Source organism: Spermophilus citellus (genome assembly GCF_964194105.1).
Source record: "Spermophilus citellus genome assembly, chromosome: 9".
NCBI classification, from domain to species: Eukaryota; Metazoa; Chordata; class Mammalia; order Rodentia; family Sciuridae; genus Spermophilus; species Spermophilus citellus.
The window spans coordinates 135,354,857-135,371,132 of NC_138191.1; the positions used below are offsets into that span (position 1 = coordinate 135,354,857).

Here is a 16,276-nt window from a genome sequence, read left to right on the forward strand (position 1 = left end):
TCAGGCCATACTCACGAAGTTTTCTTTTCTTTTTGTTTGGTTTGGTTTTGATTTTGGTACTGAGGTTTGAACCAGGGACTTTACCACTGAGCTTAATTCCCAGCTCTTTTTAATTTTTTTACTTTGAGACAGGGTCTCACTAAGTTGCTGAGGTTGGCCTTGAACTTGTGATCCTCCTGCCTTGGCCACCCGAGTGTCTGGGAGTACAGGTGTGCACCTCTGTGCCCAGCTAACCTCGCTTTCCTTGTACTAACACTTGTCTTTGGCATGTAGTTGCTCTGCAGACTGGTTCTCCTGGTCCAACACTACTTCCTAGTTCTGGAAGTCCCTGGTACCCTGCAGCTGTGTGGTTTATAAACTGTGACATTCACACTTGCGTGGCTGCATGGTGGAGTGTCATGCCCAAGCCCAGGGACTGTGAAGCCAGATGCCCAGTTCAGTTAAACTGAGCTTGTGCTTGAATTGCCCTTCATTCCACAGATACCACCCCTTCATGCTGACTGCTTATTTTTCTGCCCCAGGGAACCATCAGCGTTGGAGTAGATGCCACTGACCTTTTTGATCGATATGATGAGGAGTATGAAGATGTATCTGGAAGTGGCTTTCCACAGATTGAAATCAATAAAATGCACATATCCCAGTCCATTGAGGTAAAGCACACAAACACCTCTCTTGGTACCACACAGGCCTGAGTTAATGAGGCACAGCACCCCCAGCAGCTGGAATGAGAGTTTGCCTGGGGTTTTCTCATCTTTATTTATGAAAGCATGCAATTAGCCACTTTAAAGGAAAGCCAGCTGCAGTCACAGCCATGTCTGTTACCGCTCTGTCCACACATAAGCCAGCATTCGTGCTAATCTGGGGCTTTCAGGCTGCAGGGTCTCAGGGACATTAATGGTCTGGGAGACCTAGAAGCCCAAGGTCCTGATGATTTTAGGAGAGAAGGCAGACCTCCGTGGATAATTCTAAGAACTGGTTTTCTTACATGCCATTATGTGCTGGCAGGTTATAGCATCTCTGCTCCTGAGCCCTGGGGTCACTGAAATGTCACCTTTGCCCAATATTTGGATACGACAAAGCCGGGCCTTTCCACTGAGGACTACTGCAGGTCTCCACCTCCTTAGCTCTTTATTGATTCTCAAGTACATCAGCCTGCAACATGGATTGACACAGGGACACTTGCCCTCTCCTAGAGCTTTGTGCCTTCGCACATGCTATTGAAAGGTTTTTCAGTCCCTTCCAGAACCTGATGGCATACAGGTACTGGAGAGGCTCAGGTAGCCTACAGTGGGAGACACAATGTAGAATCACTGTGCACTTCTACACATGGGCACACTAACGACCCAGCATTTAACCCTGGGTTTCTGTGGTTTTTTCAATTTTCCCCACTAAGCTTTTGCAAAACATTTCACCTTCATGGCCACATGCAGTTCGAATAACAGTGCAGTGGTTGAGGTGGCCGCAGGGCTCTTCACATCGGACCTGCTGTCTCTGTGCCTTTTGGCCATGTGTCTACAGAGGAGTCATCAGACTGCTGGCATTGCGCTTCCTGTTGCTTGGGCTCACTTGTTACAGCCAGTGTCTTTTTCTAGGCACCTTTGACGGCCACAGACACAGCCATCCTCTCTGGAAGCCTCTCGACTCAGAATGGCAATGGTGGGGGTTCCATTAACTTCGCACTTCGCCGTGTCACCTCTGCAAAGGGCTGGGGAGAGGTAAGACTGCCATGAGGCTGGATCATATTGTCCATGCCAAGCCTTATTTTTTAATATGTGCCCTCTAAAAGTTAACCCTCACAGTGGCAGGGGGTGACCATGTCGTTGTGAAGCCAGGTACTGGATATCAGACTTTTAGATGTTGGTCCCATCTGAAGAGTCCTGCCAGTCTGCTGAACAGTTTAAAGCTAGGATAAGATGTCCTTCAGATGCCAATTCCAGAAATCCAGCCTCTATAGAAGCTCAGCATCTTTCCTTCTAGCAGTCCTTGTGGGCTGACCCCAATTCCTTCAGGGACAGTAGGCCATGCCTGTCTTGGGGCCCTGGCCCACTGCTAGTTGATCATGTAGCATCCAGCTCTGCCAAGTCCTAAGCTGCATCAAATTGACATTGAGACTTGCCTTGAGAGTCACCTATGCGAGTACATGAGGCAGCCACTGCTAGCTGTGACTTCTAAGGCCTTGCAAGCGGAGAACTGCTGTTGGGCTTTAACATCAGACCCCTGAGGCCCACATCCAGTCCTGTAGGAACTTCAGAGTAAAGGAGTTGGCACCGTGGCGTAGGGGTGGTGGCACACCTGACCAAAGCAGAACATCAGTGGGTCAAGAGGAGCAGACTGCTCTCCTATTCTGACTGAGCAGGAGGTGGGTCTGAGGCCAGCAGTGTTATTTTTGAGGAACCCCCTACTGCTGCCTGGGCCTCCAGGCAGGCCTGGGGAAGCTATCAGCTCCAGTGGGCAGGGGTAAGGGTAGAGCAGCATGAACCTGGTGCTCCCTCTATTTAGAGCCCTGGCAAGAACATTGAAGCAAACAAAAGAATTCTGACCAGGGTACACATTTGAGACCTGGGTCACTATTAATTAATTATTAATTAATTATTTCTTTCTTTTTCAAACAGTTGGAATTTGGAGCTGGAGATCTCCAGGGGCCTTTATTTGGTCTCAAGCTGTTCCGTAATCTCACACCAAGATGGTAAATATAAGAGATGAGATAACTACTCTTTGGTGGTCTGCATTTAGAAGACCAGAATCTGTGTGTTCTCATGGTCAAGGTCATTTGGACTTCTTTTATTCATCATCCTACAAGGTTATTGAGCACCATGAGGCAGAGGCCTGGCACCAACATGCAGCCTGGCAGCCTGCAGGTTGGAAAGGGCACCAGATTGGGGGTGGGAGGCTAATTCTGGCCCCAGCCCCAGCCAGGCCTCTCCTCTGTGCTAAGAAGTCTCCCCACCTTTGACCTCATGGTCCTTTAAGAACCACAAGACAATGAAAAATACCTTTGTAAGTCAGCAGTCTGAGATGCTTACGACATGTGGGTCATTTCTTTGTCCCAGGAGATATTGAACTGCCTGGTAATCAGTTGGACTCACATATGCCAGAGCTCTGCCCAGCCCCTGCTTTCTTTATCTCTGTGGCTGCAGCAATGTCATACTCCTAGGACTGTGCACCGTTGTCCCTTGTAGAACAGCACAGTGTCCTCCTTTCCCATGTGATGGGGTCACAGGTATCTCTGCAAGCTCAGATCAAGGATTTGGGAGGGAGGTAAATCACATCTCTTTCCTCTGAGGAAAGTAGAGCTGAAGGTGTCCTGGGGCAGAGCAGGTGTTGATGAGAAAGCTATTCCATTTCCTCTGGGGTGTGTCTTTGGGCCTATCAGGATCACTCAGATCCTGCTAGCCAGGCTGGTTGGTCAGTGTGTTGTAGATAGGGAGCAAGGCGGGTCCAAGAATCAGGCTGGCACACAGAGTAAGAAGTGTTGTGAGAGAACTTGGGTGCAAGAGCCCCCCGGGAGCACATGGCATGTGGTATAAGCAGAGAACACAAGATAGAGGGGTCATGGCCAGGCCCAGTAGCCATGCCTGTTATTCTAGCGGCTTGGGAGATGGAGGTAGGAGGGTCAAAGTTCAAGGCCAGCCTGGGCAACCTAGGCAACTTAGCTCAATGGTAGAGCTTCCCAAGGTTTAGTCCCAAGAGCCACACACCCACAAAAAAGATGGACCAAGACCCTGCAGGCCACTGCTCCAAAATTGGGTTCACAGGTCTGCGAAGGGGACAGGGCTGAAACCATTAACCAGGATGTGGGGCGATTACCTGTATGTGCATGGCAGTGTTGGCCTAACCTTGTCTGTTTAGAATTGTCACCCCGGTGCTGATGAAAAACCGAATTCAGTCCTCTGAAGGAGGGAACTAGGAATCTAGTTATTTCAAGGCCTCCTCAGGTAAGTCTTCAGACAGACTTAGAAACATCACTGAGGAAAATTTTTTTTTTATCATTTTGCTCTGGTTTGGCCTCAAAGTGTCTATCCAAAGTGGTCACCAGGAATCTGGCTGGTTGTCAGCTTTTACAGGTCTGGAAATAGAATGTGTTGTAGCACCAGAGTTTATCAGACTGAGAATCTTGATTTATGAACAAGGGTGACTTGTGTATAAATAGTGGGGATGGTTTATAAACAGGAGTGCCAGTTTATTACTGTACAGTGACCAGACAAGGTAAGTCCACTCTACAGACTTCCTGCCCCATGCTTTAAGTTATTTGCATGTCCATGCCACAGTCAGAGGTTGTGAAGTGGGCCGTGGTGGCAGGCACCTGTGATCCCAGCTCTAGAGGGCGTGGCAGGAAGCCAGCTTGGACAACAGAGTGAGACCCTATCCCAAGAAAAAGTAGTCACTTCCTCTTGGAATTCTAGAGATCACTTTCTGTCTTCTCTCTTCTTGCTCACTTAACCCAGTGTGGCTAAAGCTTAAAAATGTGTGGCCCTTCTTCAGCATGGCTTGAGAATGACAGGAGGGCTGGGTTGGGACCTGTGGAGAGTGAAGAGTGGGCTCTTGGCTCATTTGGCCAAAGGAAGCCTCAGCAGTGGGTAAGGGAGTGATGCTGGTAGGACTTGCTGTCAGTGGCCAGAGTGAGTGCTGGGCTGTTTCCCCGCTCACATCCTAGCTCTGCAGCCAAGCTCTGAGTCCTGCTAGTTAGGGAAATACCCTTTTTTAACCAGAAGATGGGGCTGTACCGCCTTGGAAGCAAACCTCAGAGCTGTTCACAGATGATGGCTTTTCCGGTAGCTTAAGTCAGGAGTTCACAATGCAGGTGTACACCAGGATCACCTGGGCATTTTTTAAAAATATACTGATGCCTGGGCCCCAGGAAGATTCTGCTACACATCCATGGCCTAGGGAAGACTGCTCACCCTCCGGCCTGCACTGTAAGCCAGGTGCCTGGCACAGGCGCCAGCTCCAGTGAGTGTGCAGCAGCATTCAGAAACATTGCCCCAGGCTGCCTCTGAGAGCACCCTCCAGTCACTGACCTGGAGCAGGACTGCTGTCCATTAGTGTGGGGACACAGCAGTCTAAAGTTAGGGTGGACAGGGTAGTGCAGGTTGCTAGGCAAAGTCCTAGAAGGTTCCACCATGCCTCCGTCCCATGTCCTGTGGTCCACCACCATCCTTGCTGGGAGCTGGTCCAGGGATTCACGGAGTGATTATGAGTGAGGTCTTAGGAAATGACAGAGAACAGCTGAGAGCAGGTGTCATCCAGACCCTTTCTGTGTCCCCCCAGCTTTGTGACGACAAACTGTGCTCTGCAGTTTTCATCCCGTGGCATCCGTCCTGGCCTTACCACTGTCCTAGCTCGGAACCTGGACAAGAACACAGTGGGCTACCTGCAGTGGCGATGGGGAATCCAGTCAGCCATGAACACAAGCATCGTCCGAGACACTAAGACCAGCCACTTCACTGTGGCCCTGCAGGTGAGCCAAAGAATTGCAGTCTCTTGAGGACACAGCTCCAAAGGACTGCCTCTCCTGTGCACTCACTGTGCCCTTCAGTCCTGCACCCTGATCACCTCCTCACGTCTAACACCAGGGGACCTGCAGGGCAGGGCTGCAGACACTTAGGAACCTTCTTTCAGAATTCCCGGCGTAAGGACTCTGTTTTCAGGTGGCCCATGTGGTCCTGTTCAGATCATCAAAAAGCAAAATAGCATTTTGACATCGTCATCAGAAGCCCACAGCATTAGGACAGGAGCCATGATTGACAGATAGAGCCCTAGGCAGAAGGGTGCACTCAGAGGCTCCAGGGAAGAGGCGCCCTGGGCAGCTGCTCCTTGGCTCACACCTCTTGCTGCTACCAGCAACATGGGCTTGGTGTTGCCAGAAATTGAGGGAAAGGGTGTTGTTTTGTTTTGTTTTGTTCTTTTTCCCCAAAAGAAGCCAGAAAACTAGATTTTTTTTATGTGAAGTCTCCTGGTTTGATTTGGTTTTATGATGCTGGGATGGAACCCAGCGCCTTGTGCATGTTCAACAAGGGCTTGCTGAGCTATCCCAGCCCTTCTCCCAGCTCCTCTAGTCACATGCTATGTAATATTTCAGTCAGTGACGGAGCTCGCATACGTCAGTGGCCCTGTAAGAATGTCTCAGTGAGGTCTTAACTGTCAGATGAAGGAATACACTAGTAATGTCCACAGAACAACAGTCACCTGGCAGCGCGTTTCTGGAATGTACCGGTCACTACAAGACTGCTGACCATACTGGCTGCTGATAAATTTTCATATTACTTGCATGACTACATAAAGACCTGTGCAAGTGGACGCCCGGCTACTCTTGCGAGGGTAGATGCCACCTTTGTGCAGATCCATGAGAACCAGCACTGAGTCCATTTCTGTCCCCTGTCTCCTCAGCTGGGGATCCCCCACTCCTTTGCACTGATCAGCTATCAGCACAAGTTCCAAGATGATGACCAGACACGTGTGAAAGGGTCCCTCAAGTAAGTCCCAACCTGGCCACTGGGGAAGCCTCAGGCTCTAAGGAGGGTCTCAGTAGAGCCAGTGGTGGGGGTTGACAGAGCCCCAGGCAGAAGGGTGTGACCTCTGACCTCTTTGTCCATGATGCTCCTTGAGTGCCTCCTGCCACGTGGGGAGGGCTTTGCTGCTCCTTGGTCTAGCCTGGAGTACCCTGGCTGCTCTGCAGGAGAACCTCCCCAGTGTCTTGATGCTGTTCCATTAGCAACTCAACATCAGTCAGGAATCTTCTCCTGTGGGTAGTGGCGGGGCAGGATGGGGGCCCAGTCTCTGTTCTCAAATGGTAGCTACCCATCAGGTAGTGCTGGAGGGACGTGGGCACTGACCACCGCCCTCTGCATCCTGCAGGGCAGGCTTCTTCGGGACCGTGGTAGAGTACGGAGCCGAGAGGAAGATCTCCAGGCATAGCGTCTTGGGTGCTGCTGTCAGTGTTGGAGTCCCACAGGGCGTTTCTCTCAAAGTCAAGTAAGTTGAACTCCTGTCTTTCTGGCCAGGGAAGACTTGGCCGCTTCCCTCAGCTGGGCTAACCTGAGTCAAAATGAGCTAGCCTCTGCTTTGCAGTTTTATAGATGTGGTTGACTTCTGCCTTGGGTGCATAAGTAGAGGTCAGGGAGTGCAGAAGTCTCACAGTGAGTTAGGAAGGTCTGGGTCTCTGCGCCTCCTTCTCTGAAGGTACTGGCTGACTGCTAGGCGGCCTGATGCTGCCTGCAGCTCCTGCATGGAGTGGCACCACCCGAGCACCTGCAGCATCAGCTTGTCATCTCCCCGGATGCACCATGAGCACAAACACCCTTTTCCCCATGCCAGCCCCTACCCTGACTCTAATTTTCAGAAGTGTTGTCTGAGTTTGCTTGCTTTCCTTCTAACCTCCTCCTGTTGGGCGCTGTTCCCAAGCCCTTTCCAGAAGCAGCCAGCATGGGGACCCTCCCTCCTACAGCAGACCAGAGGGCAATTCTTCTCGTCTTGCTTGGTCTCTGCAGCTGCTGCCTATGGCTGCTCCACGCTCCTGTACACCCTCCCTGCCCTGGGATCCTGGGATATAGTGTTCTTTCTCTGGTTTTTCTGACCAGCAAATTCTCCTTTTCTCCCAAACTTCTCCTTGGAGACATCACGTGGAACACAGTCCTCTCTCTGGGTACTCTGTCAAGTAGGCTCCTCTGGCCTCATGGCTTCATGTACCAAGGACTCACACCTCAAGAGCCCAAGTGTGGACCACTTCCTAAATCTCTAGCTCCTACTCACAGTGAGCCCTCTGTAGTGAGGAATTCCAGTTCTATGGATTTATGCAATGTCAGGTGGAAAATATTTGGAGGAAAAAAATTGCACTGTACTGAACATGGGTAGATTTATTTCTTGTTATTATTCCCTATACAGTATAGTGTAATGATTATTTATACAGCATTTACATTGTGTTAGATATCGTAGGTAATCAAGAGATGATTTAAAGTATATGTAAGGAACTGGGCTCATCCAGCAACTCAGGAGGCTGAGGCAGAAGGATCACAAATTTGAGGCCAGCCTCAACAACTTTGCAAGACCCTGTCTCAAAATAAAGAATAAAAAGGACTGGAAATAGGGGCTAAGGTTGTGGCTCAGAGGTAGAGCACTCGCCTAACATGTTCGAGGCGCTGCATTTGATCCTCAGCACTATATAAAAGTAAACAAAATAAAGGTATTGTGTCTGGCTACAGCTAAAAAAAAAATTAAAAAGACTGGGGATATAGCTCAGTGGTAAAGCACTCCTGGTTCAATCCCTAGAACCCCACACACAAAAAAAACAAAAGCCCGACAGAGTAGCCTGTGATTTAGTCTGTTCCAACACTGCTCCTGTGCAGATGCTGAATGACATCTAACATATCCAAATTGGGTTCTCACCCCAAGAGTATAACCCTATATTTTTGGAAAGAAACATTTACATTCATCTGAGTTTTTCCAGCTAAATTGTTCCAACTGAATTGGTATAGAGGTTGAATATCCCTTATCTGAAATGCTTAGGATTTTTTCAGATTTTGGAACCTTTGCATAGACCTAATGAGAAGGAGTGGGATCAAAGTATGATTCATATGCATCTGATTCATATAGCCTGAAGGTAATTTCATATACTGTTTTTGCACATGAAGCCAGTGTGGAACTTTCCACTTGGGAAAAAAGTTTGGGATTTTGGAACTTTTTGGATTTTCATATTAGGGATGCCTCACCTGTATGAACCAAAGTTTTGTCAGAAGGCACCATATTTTCAACCAAAGCAGATTTTCTGTCTTTGCTAAGTGTGCTCTTATATTCTGTTTATTGAAGGAATCACATAAATGTTTTAGTTTTAAACCAACATCACCATGTTCCTAGGGAGTCCCTGTAATCCTGATAATCACTTTATACATTGCTCATTGTGATTTACTGCATCTTACTAGGGATGCTGTGAAGGGTATTGGGCTATGGTTTTTCCATTTTTATTATGTACTTGTCAGGTTTCAAGATCAGTTGTGCCAGCTTCATAAAGTAAGTTAGAATTATGTCGTCTCTGCTTTCTCAAAGAATTTGCATAAGATTGGTGTTATCTCCTCCTCCTTTTTGGTAAAGATTCACCAGTAAGATCATCCCAGTCTGAATTTTCTATGTAGGAAGGTTCTTGGTAGTTAATTCAATTACTTTTGTAAATATATAGGACTTTGTACCTTTTGTTTCATCTTACCTTGACTGTGTTATTCTGTGTTTCTCAAGGAGTGCATCCATTTCATCCAGGTGTCAGATCTGACAGCATGAAGTAGGCTAACAGCCCATCTTCTCCCTCTGGTCACCTGCACGCAGCCCTCTTTCCTATTGTTTCCTAACGTGTGTCCTCCCCACTTTCTCTTAGTATAGCAAGAACTTATCTTTGGGAAGAACCTGGTTAATTTTCTCTTACTTACACATTTTGTATTTCTTGTGTTTGTGTGTGTGTGTGTGTGTGTTGCTAGGGATTAAACCCAGGGCCTTGTGCATGCTAGGCAAGCACTCTACCAGCTGAGCTATATCCCCAGCCCTGTTTTGTTTTGTTTGTTTCTTTTGGGTCCTGGAGTTTGAACCCAGGAACGCTTAACCACTGAAACATCCCTATCCATTTCTTATTTTTTTAATTTTATATGGTGCTGAGAATCACACCCACTGCTCCACACATGCTAGGCAAGCACTCTACCACTGAGCCACAACCCTAGCCCCCCCACACACACTTCTTTTTTATATTTTATTTAGAGATAAGGCCTCAGCCTCCAAGTCGCTGGTTGACAGCTATGCCCAGCTCAGTCCTATTGAGAGTTGTTTTATGGCCCAACATTAATCCAGATGAATATACCATGTGCAGCTGAAATGAATGTGTGTTCTGTAGTTGTTACATATAGTGTTTCACAAATGCCAGTTAAATCAAGATGACAAAATGTTGAGAATTTTTATTTTTTTATTTTTATTTATTTATTTATTTTTACACAATACCTCTATTTTATTTATTTTTATATGGTGATAAGGATTGAACTCAGTGCCTCACATGTCCACTGAGCTACAACCCCAACCCCAGTGTTGAGAATTACTATGGTTTTATTTATTTATATGTGGTGCTGAAAATCAAACCCAGTTTCTCACACATGCTGGGTAAGCACTGAGCCACAACCCCAGCCTTATTTATTTATTTATTTATTTATTTATTTATTTATATTTTATTAGTTTTGATGAACCTTTATTTATTTATATGTGGTGCTGAGAATCGAACCCAGTGCCTCACACATGCTAGGCAAGCGCTCTACCACTGAACCACAACCCCAGTCCCAAAAAATATATATATACATTTATTTTTTAGTTATAGGTGGACCCAATGTCTTTATTTCACTTTATGTGGTGCTGAGGATCCAACCCAGTGCCTCATGCATGCTAGGCTCACTCTACCTCTGAGCCACAACCCCAGCCCTTTATTTTTTATTTTGAGACAGGGTCTCACTAAGTTGTTTAGGGCCTCATTAAGGTAATGAGGCTGGCTTTGAACTTGCAATCCTCCTGCCTCAGCCTCCTGAATCACTGGGTTTATAGGCATGAGCCACAATGCTCAGCAAAGCTTTGGTTTAAAGTAAAACAAAAACAGGCCCAGTGTAGTAGCACCTGGGGAGGCTGAGGCAAAAGGATTGTTTGAGCCCAGGAGTTCAAGGCCAGCTTGGGCTACAGAGCAAGACTCTTGACTGATGGATGGGAGAATGGATGGATCTGATCACCTTTGTTTTGTAACATGTGGCTGAGTTCATGGGTGTTCTCGTTAGCACCATCAATCTAGCCCAAACTACTCAGCCATCACTGGGAGCAAAGCCTCCTTAATTCGCTAACTTGAAATCTTCACAGACTTTCTTAGAACATGTCTCTCCAAGACACCTGTCCTCTGGGTCCTGTGACCCAGCACAGCCACAGGGGACAGTTGCTCTGATTGTTAATTCTAGGGCTTCGTCTTGAGGTCCGCACCTAACAGTCCCTTCTTCTGCCACATCTGTCACATCTGGCAACTAACCATTGGAATGGAACCAGCAGAGGGAGGGTAAAGCCAGTAGGTACTGGGATCCTTGGAACTGGTGCTGTGGTACCTCAGGCCTGCTTCCTGTGGCTGGGACCCATCAGCCTTCACCAGAAAACCTGACTTATCCTGGGTGTTTTGGTTTTGTTTCTCCCCAGGCTAAACAGGGCCAGTCAGACCTACTTCTTCCCTATCCACCTGACGGACCAGCTGCTGCCCAGCGCCGTGTTCTATGCCACTGTGGGGCCTCTCATTATCTACTTTGCTATGCACCGTCTGATCATCAAACCATACCTCAGGGCTCAGAAAGAAAAGTGAGTTTCAGACATGTCATGGGGTTATTAGGAAAACTAAACTAGTTAACGCATATAAAGTACTTGGCATGGCATCTGGGTCCTCACAGGTCTACAGTAAACCCTACCCAGCAGCAGCAGAACTGTCCCCTTGATTTGTCATTCTTACTTTCAGGAAGGGCTAGAGTTGGTGTATAAAGTCGGTACTCTAAACCATGACCAAAAAGAAAGTTCTCCTTTTTCCTCTAGCCATTTCTTTTCCTGGCATAGCATTTAAGAGGAGCAGGTTCTGTTCTCCTGCAGGGGATATGTATGTGCTCACTGTAGTTGGGAAGTCACAGGAAGGAACTTACTGGGAGGGTCCGTGTGGGTGATCTCCTGGGGCACGCGGCACGGTATGAAACCTGAACTCATAGAACATCCCCACAGAAACCCAGGGGTGTGGGCTGTGGCACTTTTTAACAATGTTGTTTAATGGAGCCCCAGACTTAGCAAACCTGTAGAACAGAGGACCCCTCTGTTCTGGGCACCTCTGGCCTTGGATTACTACCATCCAGGTTCCCAGTTCCCCTGGGGGCCTGCGGCTTGGAACTATGAGTGTGCTGGGTCAAGTCCTCTAACAGGACGCAGTATGCCGACCCCAGGTCCCTGTGCTTTGCTACAGGAAAGTGGGTTTTATGTTTCTGTGTATCTAAAGCAGTGCGAGTTGTTCCTCCCAAAGTGCTGTATAATAAGCCCAGAGTCAGGCAGAACCTCCTGAGATTCTTGCCAGGTGAGGTCTTCTTTCCAAGGAGTCTGCCAGTGGGCTCTTGAGGCCCTGGAGGAGGAGGGGAGGGAGCGAGGGCCACACAGTAACTAATGGAAGGCTGCACAGTCCTGTAGCTCACGGGCCCGCCTGAGACTACCTGGGAAATATTTCTTGAAGCACCAGAACCAGCAATCCAGTGAGATCACAGACTGTGTGCTGGGCTCAGGTCCAGCAAGGGCCCCTGTGGACGGACTGTGGAGCAGCACCGCACTCACATGTGGCTTGTGCTTCTCTCACAAAAGGGAACTGGAGAAGCAGAGGGAGAGCACTGCCACAGACATCCTGCAGAAGAAGCAAGAGGCAGAAGCGGCCGTAAGTGCTCAGCATCCAGCAGGCCCACCCCCTCGGATGAGCCTCCTGCCACACAGAGCCCAGAACACAGGAAAGACCCTCTTCTCTAGCCTGTGTGTCAAGTTGGCTTCAGGGTGCACTGCACCCTGCAGTGGACTCGGAGCCTTGGTCTTTTCCCCAGCAGCCTCACTGTGTAGCCTTTATGCTTGCTGTGGGATGCCCTCCTGGGGACTTAGTTCCCTGTCCTGAAGATATCGACAGCTCTCCAAAGGCGTAACGGGGTTTTAAAAAATAGCCAGAGCCAGGTGCAGTGGCCCATGCCTGTGATCCCAGCAACTCAGGAGGGAGGCAGAAGGATCACAAGTTTAAGGCCTCCCTGAGCAACTTAGCAAGACCAGGGCTGAGGATGTAGCTCAGAGTAGAGAGCCCCTGGGTTCAATCCCCAGTGCCACACACACACAAAAGTAGCTGGTATTTCCTCTTTTCCTTCCCATTTTGTACTGCCTTCTTTGGGACATGAAGGAGTAGATATCTTGTATGAATGGCAGGGGACCAGGGGGTTCTTGGTGGTCAGAGGAGGGCTGGCATGTACAGGATATCAGCAGCAGCAGGCAGACACCTGGAGCAGGCCAGGGCCCGTGTGTGCAGCTGGGGGAGCACATGCCATCGCAGGGGAAGTGCAGTCCAGCCCAGCTAAATGGTGCCCCACACGGACAGGGGCTTCATTTCTCCAGAGGCACTGGGAGTTCACTTCTTGGGTGAAATCTCTGTAAATGCCAACAGTGTAGTCTACCCACTCGTCCAGGATCCCTGGGAAGGGAGCTGAGTGCCGTTGCTCCCACTGGGGTCATTGTGTGCGTCCTGCCATGGCAGCTCCCAGTTACCCGAGCCACCTACTCTAGGGCTGAGAGCCTTGCTGGTGGGGAGCTGAGCTCCAAGGCATCCGCTCCTTCCCTTACAGACCCTGAGCACTTGTGCTGGCCTGGACACGGACTGCCTGCCTGGGACTGACCAGCTCAGGGGAGCAATCCCAGCGGGCTCTGATGTGCTTCTCGTCTTTCCTGGCAGGTTCGGTTGATGCAGGAATCTGTCCGAAGGATAATCGAGGCCGAAGAGTCCAGAATGGGTGAGTAGGCGTGTCCTCTCTTGGGCTGGGGTGGGTTCCAGGGATCTCAAACATCCTAAGGGAAGTATCCAGAGAAGGCCTGTCCCTGCACTGACTGGTCTGTCCTCAGGGCTCATCGTCGTGAACGCTTGGTACGGGAAATTTGTCAATGACAAGAGCAAGAAGAGTGAGAAGGTGAAGGTGATCGACGTGACTGTGCCCCTGCAGTGCCTGGTGAAAGACTCGAAGCTCATCCTCACGGAGGCCTCCAAGGTGCAGTGCCAGGCCCTGGCCTCCCACCAGAGGAAGAGCACCCTGGCCTCGCCTGGCCAGCTGGTTGCCGTGGCTTTCGTGTTGCCAGCATCCGCTCCGTGCACCAAGTAATGCCCGTGCTGGAGCTGTGGGCCATCTTCATTTGTTTGTTCTTGAATCTGTTTGCTCAGCAAGTGGCAGCAAATGGAACACACACTCCCCTGCAGTTGTGTTGTTCACCTCTGCTGTGCTCCAGAAAGAGGGCAAAGCCACTTGGAGCACATGTGAGTCGCCTTCGGAGCCTGGGGTGTGAGCTCTCCAGAACTCCAGGGCAGATCAGCTCAGGCCAAAGACCTCGCTTCCTGGGGAAGCGGGGTGCTCTGCTGGGGCAGGCTTCTGTGGGACAAGCGGTTCTGATAGTCACACTGGTTCCACCTCCAGAGTGCACGTCTCCTTCCACGTGCACAGTGAGGGGAGAGGGAGGCAGCGCAGACTCCGAGACTCACCGTGGTTCTTTACAGGCGGGCCTGCCAGGGTTCTATGATCCGTGTGTGGGGGAGGAGAAGAGCCTCAGAGTGCTTTACCAGTTCCGAGGTGTGCTGCACCAGGTGACGGTCCCTGACAGCGAGGCCCTTAGGATACCAAAGCAGTGTGAGTAGCCCCTCCAGTCACCTGTACGTGGGGTAGCACATCAGGGTGACAGCCACCTTCCCACTGGGTTCACCTAGGAGCAGGGAGGGCAGCTGGACCCTGGCCTCGTGATTTGCCCAGAGCCTGTGATTTGTGCCCCAGGAAGCAGTGTCAGCCCTTTCACAGGTGAAATTGGGAGTAAGCTCTTGACCAGCACCTGCAGTATGAGTGGCTGGGAGTGAAAGTAAACTTCTGCGCACCAATGAGGTCCTGGCAGTCTGTGCTGTGGCCATCTGTGGCCTGAGCATTGCTCGCTCCTCAGCCAGGAAGGCATGGAAATGGATGCCCTTCTAGCCTGAGGTGGCTCTCTCTTTTCAGCTCACAGGATCGACACAGATGGATAAACTGCTGCAGAACCTAACTAAGAAGAGGCTGCAAAAATCTTTTCCTGGGAGTCTACAAATTTGGAAGCAGGGAAGCCCCAGACCCAGATGTTTCTATTTTATTTTATTCCTCTAGAAGGTGAACCACATCAATTACGTGAAGGGACACGCAGTCGCCCACCGTTGTGGGTGCTGGTGGTAGGACTGAGGTGGCCCCACACAGGCCAGACCACAGCATGGTCCACGGCTTTTACCAAGAACCATGTTCCTGGAGGGCAGGGCCCACGGTACCAGACCCCAGTTCTCTGCACACCTGCAGCCTGGCATCCAGCAGCTCTGGGGTCTGGAGGCCTTTGTGGGCCACTCTGTCCTCACACGGGACAGCTGCTCCTTAAGTGCCCACTGCACGTGGGCAATGTGGGAAGGAAGGAGGCGTCCATAGCCAAGGCCTCCAGGTGAGGGATCTGCCCAGCCACCCCACAAGCCACCTTCCTCTGCCGAAATGTCACCAAGTGAATGTGGAGAGGGCTGCGGGTTTATAAAACTGCTTTTTATCTGCGAACAAATGGGTTTGGAAACTGGTCTCTTTTTCCCCACTCCCAGAGCTCCTTCAGTCATTCCTCTTGCCCCTGGCTTGGAACTTGATGTATCCCCAGAGCCTGTCCCTGTGGGAAAAGGCCCTGCCACCAGTGGACAGAAGCTAGCTGTGTCCATCTCACCCTATGACACATGCTCCCCTCCACAGTTCGGTGCTGGAACTAGGGGAGGTCTGCACGGGAAAGGCAGATGAGAAGGGCCTTACGCACCCAACCAGAGGCAGGGACCCCAAGGCTGGCCCCAGCACCTGTGCCTCTGGTGAGTGCCCAGCAGGTGGCACTGTTATCCCAAGCCCGGCTCCTTCTGGGGTGTCTGCTGAGACCCTTTGGTGTGCCCCACTTGCTGTGTGCCACCGTGAATAGCTCTCGGTGATCAGAGACTTGTCAGCTGGGCCTTGGAGCCAGCAGTGGTCACTTGCTCATGGCCTCCAAGCAGATGCTGCCTTGGCAGTGGTGATGACCACTGGCCCTGAAGGCTGAGGTCACTCTGGCCTCCAGCTCCCCTGCAGCTAAGATCAGGCTTCACTCCCCAGCACTGTTATCTAGGTAACTGCTGATGACCCCTCTCCAGTTTTTAAAAGTGGTTTTGATTGTCCAATTTTGTAATATCTCAATTTTAAAAGGGGAAGTTTGTGGCTGCCCCCTGAATGAGCCTGAGCTCGCAGCCTGGTGGTCCGTCCCCAGGGCACTGCTGCTGTCTGTCTGAAGCGGGCTGTTCAAGGGCACTCTGCCCACAATAAAGATGTCCTGAGAGCTGAGGGTAGTTCTTTAATTGATCTGTGTGTTCATTTTTAGGAGTTCAAAAAATAAATAAGTGGCTGCCTCTTCCCCAGAGGCCTGGTTCTTGTCCTGATTCTTCACTGTTGAGCCACATTTTACACCACAGCTT

At 50.0% G+C, this 16,276-nt stretch overlaps 1 protein-coding gene across 3 annotated transcripts in view; it reads left to right on the forward strand.

Moving 5' to 3' along the window:
- The window catches only part of DNAJC11 (DnaJ heat shock protein family (Hsp40) member C11), a 59,922-nt gene extending 43,735 nt beyond the window's left edge, over positions 1–16,187 (forward strand). The window contains exons 3-14 of one of the 3 annotated variants that reach the window (XM_081307769.1): positions 522–650; positions 1,593–1,715; positions 2,613–2,686; positions 5,269–5,458; positions 6,388–6,473; positions 6,856–6,972; positions 11,188–11,343; positions 12,373–12,442; positions 13,490–13,547; positions 13,657–13,799; positions 14,300–14,429; positions 14,787–16,187. In XM_081307769.1, coding sequence (XP_081163895.1) covers positions 522–650; positions 1,593–1,715; positions 2,613–2,686; positions 5,269–5,458; positions 6,388–6,473; positions 6,856–6,972; positions 11,188–11,343; positions 12,373–12,442; positions 13,490–13,547; positions 13,657–13,799; positions 14,300–14,429; positions 14,787–14,812 — 1,302 coding nt within the window. In that variant the 3' untranslated portion in view covers positions 14,813–16,187. The remainder of the gene's footprint in view (positions 1–521; positions 651–1,592; positions 1,716–2,612; positions 2,687–5,268; positions 5,459–6,387; positions 6,474–6,855; positions 6,973–11,187; positions 11,344–12,372; positions 12,443–13,489; positions 13,548–13,656; positions 13,800–14,299; positions 14,430–14,786) is intronic. The other 2 variants (XM_081307768.1, XM_081307770.1) reach the window with 2 other exon arrangements.
- The last annotated feature ends 89 nt before the right edge of the window (positions 16,188–16,276 follow it).